At 39.3% G+C, this 14,964-nt stretch overlaps 2 protein-coding genes across 2 annotated transcripts; one reads left to right on the top strand and one right to left on the bottom strand.

Annotated features, from left to right (window-relative positions):
* Nucleotides 1–1,255: 1,255 nt before the first annotated feature.
* Nucleotides 1,256–7,298, bottom strand: traf3ip3 (TRAF3 interacting protein 3). Its single transcript, XM_014988363.2, has 14 exons — nt 7,155–7,298; nt 6,294–6,743; nt 6,091–6,196; nt 5,889–5,994; nt 5,761–5,788; nt 5,355–5,384; nt 5,140–5,235; nt 4,428–4,499; nt 4,075–4,215; nt 3,823–3,960; nt 3,607–3,742; nt 3,367–3,512; nt 2,053–2,169; nt 1,256–1,898 (listed from the first exon to the last, which is right to left on the bottom strand). The coding sequence occupies exons 2-14, from the start codon at nt 6,708–6,710 to the stop codon at nt 1,698–1,700; spliced, it is 1,734 nt and encodes a 577-aa protein (XP_014843849.2). The 5' UTR covers nt 6,711–6,743; nt 7,155–7,298; the 3' UTR covers nt 1,256–1,697.
* A 1,651-nt stretch (nt 7,299–8,949) lies between these two features.
* atp5pb (ATP synthase peripheral stalk-membrane subunit b) lies at nt 8,950–14,963 on the top strand. The gene is made up of 7 exons (XM_014988371.2): nt 8,950–9,095; nt 9,715–9,751; nt 10,341–10,486; nt 10,656–10,819; nt 11,607–11,732; nt 13,249–13,428; nt 14,708–14,963. Exons 1-7 carry the CDS (start codon nt 9,068–9,070, stop codon nt 14,783–14,785), a joined length of 759 nt encoding a protein of 252 aa, XP_014843857.1. The 5' UTR covers nt 8,950–9,067; the 3' UTR covers nt 14,786–14,963.
* The last annotated feature ends 1 nt before the right edge of the window (nt 14,964 follows it).

The following is a 14,964-nucleotide window of genomic DNA, read 5'->3' as shown; positions in this document are numbered from 1 at the left end:
TCTTGGTTTTCAAGATTTTTGTTCTCTGGGCATTTCAGTAAGAAACACTTTTAAACACACAGATGGACCCTATTGTCTACGTTGGTCGCTGCTGAAATTTGATTGAAATCCAGTTTATTTAGGGGCGTCGGACTAAAAGCTGCTGAAAATATGTCAGAATTTTTACATTTTAATTTATTAGAAACTTTGAAAATCTCGCATCCTTTTTGCTCAACTCCACAATTAAATTTCACATAAAATCTCAATAAAGTACGTGGAAGTTTGCGTTTGCAACGGGACAAAACAAAAGAACACTCCATGGGGAAGGAAAACATTTGCAAGGTGCTGCATATATTGAATTTAATCATGTAAAATGTTAATATTTCTCTTCTTAAGACAAATTCAGATCGAAACAATCTGCAGTGAGGCAGTTTATTTCACCTTTACAAGAAGTTTTGATTTCCCTGAACGATTGATCGTTTCTTGTACATTTTTTCCTTCCGGCGTCTGGATGTGATTGGTCAGATACTCAGAACCACTTCCTCAACTCCAGCAGCAGCAATCAAGAGATTTTAACCATTAGAATGAGTTTGCCTGATGAAACCCTGTGACTGAAACATTACTCAGCAAAAATTACAGGCTTACAATTGAAGGGAGAGTTTTGTTTTATTCCAGGAAGAGCAAACAGTTAAAAATAATCTTGAAATGCTCCAAACCCAACCCTGGCAGATTTAGATTTAATAAGAGATTCAACCAATAAGTCTGTTTCTGAAAGGAAATGTGGGAAAAAAGCATCAATAAAAGAAACAAAATTTGTATCTACATTTTATTAAAACATATAGATATCTATTTTCTCCTGATTGCTAAATGAAAAAAAAAACTTCAGTAAAAATATTTATTACAGCAGCCATGCCTTCATGTTTTCACTGGTATTTGATGATTTACGGTGAAGAGCTCCAGGGTTTTGAGGTCGGAAAGCCTCCTGGCCATCACCCTAATTCTCAAGTCAGGCCTCTGGCTGGTCTGCTACAAAATGCTAACATTACTGACAGTCAGAAGAAACATGTCAGGAAATTAAAAGATCACTTTAAACCCATTTTTTTCCCCGTTTTAAGCTGTATATCCTGAAGGTGACATGCAGAAGTGATGATGTATTTCTGCTTCATCTGCTGCAGACCTTCTACAGCTGTGTGGTTCCTCTTTCCTTTCAATGGCCTTTCAAACAAATATTCAAATGAATAACCACAAAAAACAAAAACAAACCAACAACAACTGATTTGATTGTTTTAGTTTTACTTTAATAGATCCAGGAGGATTTTAGGTTTGAGAAAAAGGAAGGCAACAGGGAAAGCCTTTCTTCACGTTGTTAATGACAAAAATATTTAAATGAATGAATTTATTTTTAATTAAGGCTGTAATTCTGGCTACGCAGTCCCTTTACAGTACAAAAGATGATCCCTGTTCTTGCACAAACCTGACGTTTAGACTCACAGTTTCTGAAAATGCCTTGTTGTGAGCTGTAAACAACTTAAAATCATTTTATCGTTCTGCACAAACGTACAGTTACACCCGCCGCATTTCCAACACATCGCAACAAACTCCGAGTTCCAAGTCTGAAAACTAACACACGAACCACAAGCATTCATACTAAAAGTTTTGAAACTAAAAACGAAATCTACAACGGTAGAAAACGACAACAACTTTAAAACTCCACATTGTCATATTGGCCTAAAACAGCCGGAGTTTTGAGGAGAGGCCATTTCCATGAGATAGTCTTCTATTCTTGTCTCTATGTCTGCGCACAGGACCTCTACTTGCTCCCTGAAAGGGGGATGCCATGACCACAACATGGCAACCCCTGCCACAGCGAGGAGCAGGAGGAAGAAGAGATAAATCCTCCACCCAGAGCTGCACAGCATCTGAACAGAGAGCGGGGGAAAGCATCACATAAAAACATTAAAATCAGTTTCTGCTCTGAGGGAACAATGACTTCCTGCTTCTCCTGTGAGAAAAAAAAACTGCAAAGAGCTTTGTGAAGAAACACACACACATATACACACACGGAGGACTGACCGGTCTCCTGCGGCGGTGGCTGAGCTGCCGGAGCTCGTCTCTGCACTGCGACAGTCGAGCCTGGCTGGACTGACACTCCTGCTCCATGGCGTGCAGCTCCGTCTGCAGCTCCTCACACTGCACACACACACACGCACACACACACACGCACACACACACACGCACACACACACACACCATATGTAGACTAAATTTAGCCACAGCCCACCAGAACCACATCTACACTTCAAAATTATATCTAAAGGACAATCTGCTAAATGTGCTTTAACTCTATTTGTAAAATGTTTTACCAAAATGGAACCTGGGAAATTTTTGTTGCTTAAAGATGTGCTGGGTGTACATTTACACTTAAACTTACTTTTTTTCCCCCTGCTATACAGATGGAAAATGATTTCTCTAAAGTGTGGGCAGAGAGTGGCTCCAATACAGAATGTCCACAAGCAGCAGAACAGGAAATCCTGTGGTGATTTTTGTGTTGTTTCTTCTTTTCTGATAAAATTCATGCTCCTGGATAAGCCGCAAAACAACTAGTTTCCCTTGGAACATAAACAAATCACCTGCACTGCTATTCTGGTAGAAAGAAATCACCAAAAGATGGAGCTATAGTTTAGGTCAAGATGTTTAGCTCCATTTGTATGAACTCTTTCTGCCTTTCTTTGCCAAATGGCAAAAATGCAAAACCTTCTGATAAAAATCTTGACATATTGCTTAAACTACACTGAATTTGTATTTTATATAGAGATGAAGCTGAAGACAGTAGCTTGGGATGAATTTCTTAAAATGAGAAAGCTGTGTGCAAATGCTGAAGAGCCTCAGCTTGAAATTGTTCACATTTTTTAAGGGGGTAAATAAAAGGTTTTTAATAAAAGGGTCGCTAAAAGGCAAAGTTATCAAAGCAATAAAAACTCGATATCTGAGCACAGAAACCAATTTCCAAAGAAATTTCTTTTTATTTTCCTTCGTCATCACTGAACATTTCTTAACATTGTTGAGCTGCTGAGTCCAATAAAATATAGTTTCACCGCATCTAAGTTTAAGAAACTTGTGTGTTTTTCTGCGCAGTGACCCAACAAATCAACCTGGGAGGGATCGAGACCTTTCATTCAGTTCTAGTTTACCGTAACGATCTGATGATGTTGTGCCCTGCACGGAGAATTATTCATCCATGTCGATAAATGTAAAGTAAAATTGACACAAAGTTTTTTTTGTAAAACCCCTGGAATTGTTTTTGCAAAGTGCTTGGCTGTATTATTTCTTGTCTGTTGCTTCGGAAACCACCAGCACATGAACTGTGTGAACTCGTCCAAAGGTTACCTCCTTCTCTTTAAGCTGCAGTTTCTCCTGAGTGAGTCGGAGCTCCTCTTCCACCTGCGAGTCCCTCCTGACGGTCGGTTTTGGTTCCACGTCGCCCGACTCGAGACGCTCCGGGACGAAGAAGCTCTGGCCCTCGTCGCCCCCGTCTTTGGGACGGAGAGGAAGGATTTCTAAGCATCTGCTGGTTGTCGAAAGTGCAGGGACAATTTCTCCGAGCAAACACGACTGATGCGTTTTTACCTCGAAGGTTCTGGATCTCGTCTCTTAAAGCCTGGTTGTCCTCCTCCAGGAGGCAGATGTTGTACTGAAGCTCCTGCTTTTCCTGCCTCAGCGATGTCACCTCCCCCCTCAGCTCGGCCTCTCTGGCTCTGGACAGCTGCACGGCACACACAGCCAGGATTGTATTTGTATATATTTTTTGCATTCAAATCTCTTAACTCTCCTTGTGCACCATACCTGGACTTCAGTGTGCAGCTGCTGCAGCTGGTCATTGCTGAGGTGATGATTCTCCCTGAGCTGTCCAGAGCTCAGCATCAGCTCTTTGTAAAGGCTCTGCCACCTCAGTGCCTCTGCTTGCGCCGTAACGAGCGCTTCCTGTGCACAAAACGTAACATCCTGAACAAATCCGCTCCAGAGCTGGTGGACCAATAAGTCCAGCGAAATGTGAAAGTTGGGGCGGGGGGAAGTAAACTCTGATGTGAATTTCACCTGCAGCGTCTCAGCCTGGCAGAGAGCATCAGCTTTCTCCTGCGTGGCTTTCTGCAGAGCAACCAAGGCCTTCTCCTCATACGTTCCCCTCTGCTTCTCCATCTGCAGCATCAGCTTCTTCACTCCATCTTTAGGAAACTTCTGCAAGAACACAACACTAGATTGTCACACCTCATAAAATATGGGAAAAAAAAAAGAAAATCTGAGCGGTGTAGAACAAGAAAATGAAATTTTTCACAGAAATCATGAAGAGACAACCAGCTCTGACTTTCTTTGTTTTGTTTTTGATTTAAAAAAAAAAGCCTGTTTGGTTTCTGCTTCAGTTTCCATCTGCTGCTGCTGCTGCTGCTTACCTGCAGGCAGACTTGCAGCTGCGCCTCCAGAACCTTGATCTTGCTTCTCAGCAGATCCTCACTGCAGCGAGACTGTGTGGGTTAGAGAGGAAACGAGAGACTGTCACGCTTTAAACCAGCAGATGTAAAATTAATGGTTCGTGCAGCAACAGCTGTGACAGCAAGCAAGTTGATTCATGGGCTCATCTAACAGGTGCACACACACACACACACACACACACACACACACACACACACACACACATATACATGCACACATAGCGAAATAGGTGTGCCCTTGCACTGAAAGACACAAAAATAATAACATACCTTTGCTAGAGTCTAGTTTAAAATGTCAATACCTTTTAACTTAGCTCACTTAACTTGTTCAACTAATTTTTAAGAAGATGGTTTAGTATTTCCCTCTCATGCAGAGCAACCAGAGGAGCCAGAAGAAAGCTCAGGATCCTCCTGCATTGCACCTATAACGGTAAAAGAGAGCTACACCCTTCCTGTGTAACAGTGACAGCTCGCGCTCGTCCTATAGATGAAAAACGGAAGCAGGAAGTTTGAAACCACAAGCTGCACAGGCCTTCCGTAGCCGCCAAACGCTGCTGCTCGGTACGAGACTGACACATTTCAGCGTGAAAGACAAAAAGGACCGAAAACAAAACGGCCGCGTGAGAAAGAATAACCCGATCTGAGGTCCCAGAAACAGAAAAAAGCATCTTACTGTCCACAGCACATCTGATGAGTTGACGAGGTTTGTGGAAATCTCCGTAAGGACTGCCAGCTTCTTCTTCACCGTCTCCTCTCTCCACAGGGCTTCCTGATTAGAGAGCAAACAGAAATGCACACTGAGCACATTCATATAACCTGTTGGTCTACATAGATCTGCTTTAAATGAAGAAAGCAAAAATAAACAGCTGAGGATGTGGTTTCGTTTACCTGCAAGTAGTCTGATAATCTCTGAACTTCCTGTTGTGACAGAGAGGAGACATACTTAAAACAATTCAAACTACTTAATGAAAAAATAACTTTACGTCACACCTGAGAGGAGATTCTAGGTAAAGTCGGCCTTTAACCCCCAAATCATCCCAAATTTTCAAATCATGTGTTAAACAGGCTCCAACTATTCACCGAGGGTGACAGAACATAATCTAACATGACAGATGTAATCAAATGTGCACCAATCATGTTTACATACAAAAAAAAACAAACAAACACAGAAGTACCTGACAAATAAAACTACAAACAGCTAAATATGCCCAAACATCATCAAATTCACACAAACGTAAGGAAAACATGACCAAACGTTCACCAAACATGTAAACAGTCGCGTTTTGAAACTTACTGATTCTTTGACCGTGACGAACCCGGACCTGCGAAGGTAAACGTGTCATTACTGAAGACCCAGAATGCTCCTGCGTATAATATGTTATTAAAAGATTATATTTCATGGAAAATGCGAATCGAGCTCACTCTGTTTGCACACTGATCTCTTTTTGTATCTTTTTTTCAGTTTGTGCAGGTGATTTCTGGTGAATCGTTGCGGTCTTATTCACTGTGTTGGTGCTTGTGTTCTGAGCTGTAGGAAAGAGGAAAACCAGATATTATTTGGTGGAACAGATCAGACGCAGCCTGCTGGAAAACTGAAGGAAAAAAATGCTCCTGTTTGTTTTACTTTTTCTCCTGTGTTGGCTGGTTTCTGTGGCGGAGGTAGACGTCTGTTTCCTTGCCTGACCTTTCTCCTCTTTCGTTGCTGGTGTTGATTCTGACCACAGCAAAGCCTGAGGGAAAAGAATGGATGAGAGAAGAGCATAAATATGCACATTTAGCCTGAAAAGAGCACAAGAGTCTAAAACAACCTGAAGAAGAAACATTTACCCATTTGTTGGTGCTGAGACAATCACTTCCCCTCTCTGGCGTTAGAATCATCTCTTGATGCCCATCTGCAGAGGACAACCTTTGTGTTTTTGTGAGCGGTTTCTCAGATTTGCTCCTTGATCTATAGAGTCTGTACAGATGTGACTCTGAAAGCGAGTACAGGTCCGTGGAACAGATGATGCACTTTGAGCTCTGTGGCTCCGGACTCAGCGATCTCCGGTTCAAGAACTCCCACTGCCTCTTCTGCTTTAGCTGCGTCTTGATCTGTCTCGTGTCGAGCTCTCTGGTGGGACTTCGGCACAAAGTCACGTTGTTGCGTCCTCGCAAATACTCGCGTCTCTCCGCTCGATAATCCACTTTCCTGTCAAACTCTCTCTCTTGGAAGTGTCGTGTTGCCCCGAAGTCCAGGTGTTCCATGGCAGCTCCTCGGACTCTCACGCCGCCCCGATGCTACAGGGGGATTACATCATGATACAGGGCATACAGAAAATAAACCTTTAGCAGGTGGAGAGCAGTGAAGTCAAAGTTATAAATTCTAAGCTTTATAATCTGAAGATTTATACGCTTTTTGTTGCTGGCATCGTTTAAAGTGAAAGCCATCATACACTCTAAACAGCTTAGACCCATTTTCTCTGTGAAGCATGCAGGTTGAGCCGAGTTTAGAGGCATCTCTCTCTCTAAAAAAATGCTACTCAGAAAGCTTCTTTAAAATCTATTTCCACAGTTGTCAACAAGAGACTCCTGCAGGCCCTGCCAAGAGTTGATTACAGCCATCCAGGTGCAAGATAATTTAAAGAAGAAGAAGAAGAAGAAAGAAAAAAAAACACCGAATGAACATAAAAGCGTGAAGATGAGGCTCACCTTTTAGGCCAGGCCATTCATTGAAGAAACTTCTTCTAGCGAGGCCGAGAAGTCGTCCATTTTCTCCCTCTCCTCTCCGACAGCGCCCGGGTTTTTGTCTGCGTTTCACATGTAGCTGTTTCTGTTGAGCATAATTTTACAGGAAGTGAAGAGAACCACAGCGTCATATGTTCCTCTATCTCAGCAGCCACTCGCACCACGCTGATGCCACACACGGGTGGGCCCCAAGATTACAGACAAACCCAGACAGGCCAGACCCCCCCTACCCCCCCACTCGCTCCAATGCAGGCCAGCCAACTGGGATAAAATACACCATTTGGACAGAGAGCAGTGCTGTGTGAGCAGACGTGTTTTTATTTTTATTGCTGAAGCTTTAGTCAAGTATGGTGACAACTGGTGATGACATAGTCAACTTATTGCCCCATTTGTGGCAACTACAGGCTGACAATCTGACATTCACAACTTTAACGTTAACTTTAGGACAAAGTTTCATACACAGATTTTCCTCTACAGATGTCTGTATTATGTAGCATTGTATATAATATAAAATGTAGTAATACATGGATACTACTTTAAGATATAGTATGCTAATACATAAAACATCATGATATAAATCTAAAATATTAATATGACATAATAGCATAACAAAAAACTCCAAAACAATTCAACTTACATGCAGGTACTAATAACGGTACAGCTTAGTTTTATTTATGTATTTTTATTCATTATTTTTATTCCTTTTTATTGTATGTGGTGTTAGATCGAAGACTCCCACAGGGATTTCCGACTTTTTATCTCCAGCTCCAGAATCATCATGAACACAATTTTGTTTACTTTTCAGTCATTCAAACTAATGTCACTGCACATTTTGCCATTTTTATCCATGTTTGTCTGGCTTATTATTTCCTTTAAAGTTTAATTTTTTTTTGTTATACTTCTTACCTATTACCTCCAGTTTTTTTTGTATCATTGTCCTGCTTTTGTTGCATGTAAACAGTGTCTGTTTTTTATATTTTGACCCTGTGTGGGTCAAAAAATTATAACAAAGTTAAATTTGTCAACCAAACTCTTGATAAAAAAAAAAACAGAATTAAAGTTGTATGACTGGAGTGTATATTTCTTGTTTTATTGAGCAATGTTAATTTTGCAGTACTGATTTTTGATTTAATCGACTTGTTTATGTCGATTAAATTTACACTGAAGTGAATAAATGCATAAAACAGCCGTAAATTAACAGATCCAGGCCTAGAGTTACAGATAGAAATCAGTGACTGAAAATGTTCAACATGTTTTTTTCTTCTGAAATTAATGTGGATGCTCCTGACAGATAACAAAAATAAATGCAACTTATTAAAACATAAGTAACTAATTATTAATAATTATCTGCAAATCGTGAGATTATGATAAGCTTGTTTTTTTTTTTACACTGAAAATAAAACGTTTGTTATAGGGTTTCATCATAATACACATGAATGCGTCCATAATTTATATGTGCTAGTTTTTGGCGTTAAACAAGTCTTACCTGACTTCGTGTTTCTTGTGTATTTATTCTTCTAGAATAATGTTTTGTTTTAAAACTTCGTGTCAATGGCGCCTATTTTGTCTGACGTTCACAGACCTTGCTCCCACCGCTGTGGTTTAATACTGAGTAGATCTCTTTATTTTTGCATCGGAACTTTGGAGCAAATTTGTAAATTTTCTTCTCTCAAGAAAAAAAAAAAAAAAAAAAAGTCTTGAAAGTGCGAATACCGCCATCTGGTGGTTTCTGAGTTTGGTGCCTTTAGAAAAAATAAACAAGGCTGTCTCTGTAGTCTCGCGTTGTTTCCCGAGTCTCTGTCATCCTTGTGGCTTTGCAGAAGGGCACGGAGAGGCCGAACCCGGTGAAGTACAAATTGGCACTTCACTCTTCAAACATGTTGTCCAGACTCGTTTTTCTCTCAGGTTTGTGATGAGCAACTTTTGTAATGTCACGTCCGTGAATTGTTATCTGTTTTTGGACACTTTCCAGTTAGAGAAATTACATTTTAAATGACTGTATGTGAAGGGTAAATTGTAGGCCGCGCACTGAATGAGATAGGCCGATGCTAACATGCTAATGTTGAAGATAATAATATTTGTGTATTTGAAGTTATTGCTGATAATTCATTGAATGCTTTATTGTTTTAATTGCCCTGAAATGTAAATGTAGACAGCATACTTATTTTAAATATCCACATTAATTTCCTTATGGTGTAATAATCTGAAGCTACATTAGCTAACGGTAACTGCACGTCTGCTAATGTCATGTTATTAACGTCTCTGGTTTAAGCATTCCAGACTTTAAAGCTTCTTTTAAAGCTTATTTCTATTTGTTCACAACCTATTCATTTGAAATTCATCAGATATTTTTCTTGCACTGTTGTATGTTGTGCAAAAAAAAAAAAAAAACTACAAGTGGCTTCCCTTCGTGTGATCATGCCATTTAATGACATTTTACACCGGCATTGTCTTTGTTTGGGTAAAACCATTGTTTGCATTAGTTCTGACGTTGCTCTAAATCGCCTTGTCCCTCTATTTGCAGCAAACTCTCTGAGAAGCAGCGGCCTCATTGGAGCTGGGTTTGTATCTTTTAATACTTATGCCTCAACAATTATCCTAGAAACAGAGATTTGGATTTGAATGTATATGGTGATTAAAAAAATAGTAGCAATTACAATCAAACAGACTTCCTTCTATGAATTTTTCAAAGTAAGTCTGAAGAAATTTCACCTCATGTTTCCTGGGGCGTTTCTGACAAAATCAATTCATTTGATGGTGTGTTACTCTGTATTTTGTGGTCAAGCTGCTCCCACAAATGAGCTTCGGTTTGATCTCAGTATCTGAATCTTGGAGTTCTGTCAACAGCACCTTGTCTTCCAGTTTCTAATTTGTGCTCTCTTGTCTCACTTTTGTTTTATTGGTTATTCTAAAATGGCTTTTTAGTTGCAATTTTGATGTGCAACAACCTAATGCCGCAGCTCCACTGTTGGATGCTGAAACTGGTGTTAAGTTGTTAATTGTCACTAATTGTCGGCCATGCAAAATAAAATACAGACGCTTTTGGATCTTATAACCTGATGATCTGTTACAAGCAGGTTATACAGTAGCTGCAATAAGTATGAAGCAGGCAATATCTGTTAAAGTTACTGATCCTTTTGTCTCTCTCAGTCTGGTTCAGGCGTCTCGCTCCCTCCAAACATCCTCCCAGAGATTGGCCCCCGTACCTCCTTTACCAGACCACGGAGGCAAAGTCCGCCATGGCCTCATCCCAGAGGAGCTTTTCGAGTTCCTATATCCAAAAACCGGAGTCACAGGTGAGTGGTGTTGCTACGCAATCTGAACTTTTCTAAAGTCACTTCATTGCCTTCTCTTGTAAAAGGATACAGTGAAGAAGAAAAAGTAATTTCTAAACTATTTCACAAAAACTGCAGCTTGGATGTTCTACTAGTTTAACTTGTTAAACGTATTTTCGTCTTTCTCCAGGACCATACATGCTAGGCACTGGGCTTATCGTCTACTTGCTTTCCAAAGAACTCTATGTCATCAACCATGAGACCATATACGCCATCTGCATTGGCACAATCATCGTCTATGGTGTCAAGAAATATGGTGCAACTGTTGCAGCTTTTATTGACAGTATAAATGAGGTGCCTACATATTTGACTTTTTGCAAATAAGTAATTCCATATGTGTTTGTAATATTTATGCAAACTGATGTCAGGTTGTATTTACAATAATGCAATAAGTTACAGTCGAGGGGGTTTGGTGCCGTTGTTGTTTCAGAGAGTTTCTTTTTATAATTTCACTGACTTCCGAATCAGATTTTTCTTTTAAAGCACACTAAAGTATTTTCTGTACAGAGATTATATCGACTGAGAATATACTGGTTGGTGATGGGTTGTATTATTAGCAATGTATTTGGTCCAGTTGTTAAAGACTTTGACCCCAACTGTTCAGTTTTTTTCCCCATAGCAGCTTTGTTTTAGTATGTTCTGTCAGACCTTTAGTTCACAATGGAGGTGCACCAATTTATTGGTGCCGATTTTCTTAATTTTGGGAGATCGGTGATCGGCCGATTTTTATATGTGAAGCCGATCTTCTCCACCGATATTATCAACCTTTGCAAAGGTCTAAAAATCAACCACTGTGCTTTTCTTTTCTCCCGTGAGAGAAGTTTGACTGGCAAACCGGCCAACCAGGTCATATCTGCACATTTACAGTTAACAATAGTCACCCCATTGTTGCCAGTTCAGCAACTTTCTTGATATATTGAGCAACATTTCAAACAAAAAAATGGTACCGGCCAAAATCGGAATCGGTAAGCTAGGCTTTTTTAAAAGATCAGTAATCAGAAAACTGCTATCGGTTCACAATGTTCTTAATGTTCTTCTCTGTCAAACTTGAAAATCATTTCTCTGATCTTTCTTCTCTCAGGAAAAAGTGGCCAAGGCCCAGGCGGCGAAGGACTCCCACATATCCTTCCTGACTGAGGCGATTGAGAATGAGAAGAAGGAACAGTGGAGAGTTGAGGGACGGGGGATGCTGTTCGACGCCAAGAGGGTAAGCACCTGTGGTTCGCGACATTAGCTGTGTTTCCATTGCAAATGTGAGCAGAAGGTTGTCCTTCTTCCACTAAAGTTTGAAAAACACAGTTTCCTAATTGTGGCATTTCCATTAAATAATGTGAATACGTTTGTTTACTCTTTAAAAAAAACGTGCCACACCATCTTCCTCCTAAAAGAAGACCACTTCCTGTCTTCTTTGCTTTTTTTTTTCCAGCAGTAGTAACGTCTGGCTGGTGATCACATGACTCGCGTTATTCAGGAAAAATGCTTTCACTGCAGTTTAGTGAAATGTACATATTTTGATATGGCTGAAAAACCACCAGGTGCAAAAAACGTTATTGAAAACGCTTTTGTTTGTTTTTTCTCCATATTGCTGTTTTCATTCAGCAGATTTATTTTCGTAATTCTAATTTGCCAAGTTTTATGGTTAATGGAGGGGAACCACTGTCGCACTCGTATTTTATGGAAATTAATTACAAATTAAATACCCAAATATCGTTAAATAATTAATCCATCAATAAATGTCTCCATGAAACAAAAAATAGAAGCAACTTTTTAATAGGGTGTTTATTTTGTCACTTAGTTTTATTTATTCAAGATTTATACATTTCATTGTTTCATGAAGGTGTTTTATTTAAATGGGGAGGCCCAGTTTTCTTTGTGGGGCTCGTCTGCGTGAGATATTAGAACTTGAACTGATATAACAGGCCAATAAAAGAGGTGGGATAACTTTTTGTCAGGAGAACTCATCTCTGTTTAATCAAATGTTCTTCTTAACTTGCTCAAATCAACCCAGTCGCAGCGATGGCGACCTCAGGAGTTGTGTACGTTTCAAAATAAGAGCACATGAACAGCAGACATCCTTTGCTTACAAGGGAAACGAGGCCTGCAGCGCAGGGGAAACAAATTCTCCCAGGGAGAAAAGCAAATCATCCTGGAGCTCTCCGGTGTCCTTCATATTGGCATCTAAACAAAATGTAAAGTAGCTGAAAAAATAAATGTCACAGAATAAAACACCATTATGAAATAAATGAAATGCATCAAGTAATCCTGAAATAAGTAAAAAAAAAAAAGTCTGGACATAACTAAAACCTTGAGACAAAATAAGCTCCCCATTAAAAGTATCTGTTTTTTTTGGAATAGTTATTATGATCTTATTTCATGGGGACATGTACTATTAATTGATAACGGTGTTTATTTAATTTTGAATAAAATGTTTCTCCATAGTATTTACGATTTAATGAGAGCTGTAGGAATTAAAAGGAGGTTTTACTGACCTCTTCTGGTTACAAATAAAAACTGCAGCAACATTATTTAATGTGTCTGACCACAGAAATTAATGTGCAGTAGTTTTAGGAGCTCTGAATTTATTTTTTTACACAAGCATGTGTATGTGTATTAAATGAACAATTCATAAGCTGCATCTAGATGGTGAGGTCACATTTCTGCATCCCGGTGACCCAAGTTCTGACCCAACATTTTGGCCTTTTGTTGCTCCTCTTCTGCTGCAGAACAACGTGGCCATGCTGTTGGAGACCAACTACAGGGAGAGGCAACACATGGTGACCAACGAGGTAAAGAGGCGCCTGGACTATCAGATTGCCCTTCAGCACCTGAACCGCCGCCTGCAGCAGGAACATATGATCAACTGGGTGGAGAAGAACGTCATCAGCAGCATCACTCCTCAGCAGGTCAGTCCCTCCCTTTTTTTTTTTTTTTTTTTGATGGGAAAAGCCGAAGCTTAATGAGATCTTGGAGCTTTGCTGTTGTGCAGAAAGGCCCCACTTATGGCCGGAAAATTATTTAGAGCAATAAAGATAAGTGCCTCTTTATGGCTGAGCTGTTCTTGTCATTTATTTAAAGTATTGACTTTGTTACAAGATAATGGGATTAAAACATAATCAGCTGTGTTCTTTTTTTTAAAAATTTGTTTTGAGTAAATATTTACATGTTTGTTTTGAAATGCTACAAATTGTTCATGTCGATTTTATTTTGGTTATTTATCAAAAACAGATTTTACACTGATATTTATGTTGCTGCCTCAATAGGAAATCAGAGAGTGATACACAAATGTTTTTCTGATCATTTAATCAATGATTAATTTGTGTGAGATATTTAAAAATTGCCAGTTTGCCAAGTTTTGCAGAGGTCTGTCTTTAAACAATGGCGAGGGAAAAACACCATCACTGACAGGATGATCAATTAGACGATGTTTCATTGATTTTGAACTTTAGGTGAGAGATTTTTATGGCAAAACGTATTACTCATTTTATTAACTAATTGATAAAAATGTGATTTCACGACAGTAATATGGGTTATCATATTTAAATTATGTTCTTTTAATCTTAAACTTCCTGCATAATAACTTACATTTTTTGTCCAACTCACTTATTTTTTTATTTTTTCTATTTTTTTGAGTTATTTACCAGGAAGTCAACCCAGGATATTTACAATATTGACCCCAAAGTATTTTATAAAAATACAGAGATATGAAATTTAATATCTGAAGCCAGTGAAAAGATTTTTTCTTTAGTTTTTTATAATCTATAGGTTAACCAAATACAAACGTATTTAACCAAATACAAACGTTAACCAAATACAAACGTTTCCTCCCATAATCTGCATTTAGTCCAGGAAACTTTTGTTCTGAGAATAGACAACCAGCTTCAGCATTTTTGTTACAGTTTGTTGAACATTAAACGGAACAGGGTAAATGTTCTTCTCAAGTGTCCTGAATGTTGTACAAACTGCTGAATAAGAAATCATGAAGTCTGGAAAATAACTTAAAAAAGTAAGATTTTTAGGAACCTGTTGTTTATAAAACCCTGGTATATCTCAAGGTCTGCATGTTAAAGTTTATTACAGGACAATGAGGAAAAGACTGCAGCAGTGTGTTTGTTTGGGAAGGTTGCCTGGGGAAAGTGTTTTTTATATTTCGTGTCCTCATCTTTTATTTTCTTCCTTTTCCAGGAGAAGGAGAGCATTGCCAAGTGCATTGCAGATCTCAAAGTGCTGGCTAAGACCACCCAGGCCAAAGCCGCGGCGTAATCCTCCCTGATGAAGCCTAATCGGACCCTCGGCTCAAAAGCTTCTAGACGAGGCGTTATGTTTATTTTACAAAGTGAACTATTTCTCTTCAACAGTTGTCTATGTCAACATTATGGGTGTGTACAGTATTTACACGTCATCAGACGGTAAAATAAATGGTTCTCTTATTCAACCTAAAG

The sequence above is a fragment of the Poecilia mexicana genome, unplaced genomic scaffold (genome assembly GCF_051168715.1).
Source record: "Poecilia mexicana isolate PSO_F unplaced genomic scaffold, ASM5116871v1 scaffold_7, whole genome shotgun sequence".
Classification (NCBI taxonomy): domain Eukaryota; kingdom Metazoa; phylum Chordata; class Actinopteri; order Cyprinodontiformes; family Poeciliidae; genus Poecilia; species Poecilia mexicana.
This window is presented reverse-complemented; position numbering and strand designations above follow the sequence as displayed.

Excerpts from the sequence above, each read along its gene's own strand:
- traf3ip3 (XM_014988363.2), bottom strand. The coding sequence starts at position 6,710 with ATGGAACACCTGGACTTCGGGGCAACACGACACTTCCAAGAGAGAGAG. Across the intron at positions 5,385-5,760 it reads TCGTCACGGTCAAAGAATCA|GAAGTTCAGAGATTATCAGA; the intron begins GTAAGTTTCAAA and ends CTGTCACAACAG. Across the intron at positions 4,500-5,139 it reads CATCAGATGTGCTGTGGACA|TCTCGCTGCAGTGAGGATCT; the intron begins GTAAGATGCTTT and ends TAACCCACACAG.
- atp5pb (XM_014988371.2), top strand. The coding sequence starts at position 9,068 with ATGTTGTCCAGACTCGTTTTTCTCTCAG. Across the intron at positions 9,752-10,340 it reads AGCGGCCTCATTGGAGCTGG|TCTGGTTCAGGCGTCTCGCT; the intron begins GTTTGTATCTTT and ends TGTCTCTCTCAG. Across the intron at positions 10,820-11,606 it reads TTATTGACAGTATAAATGAG|GAAAAAGTGGCCAAGGCCCA; the intron begins GTGCCTACATAT and ends TTCTTCTCTCAG.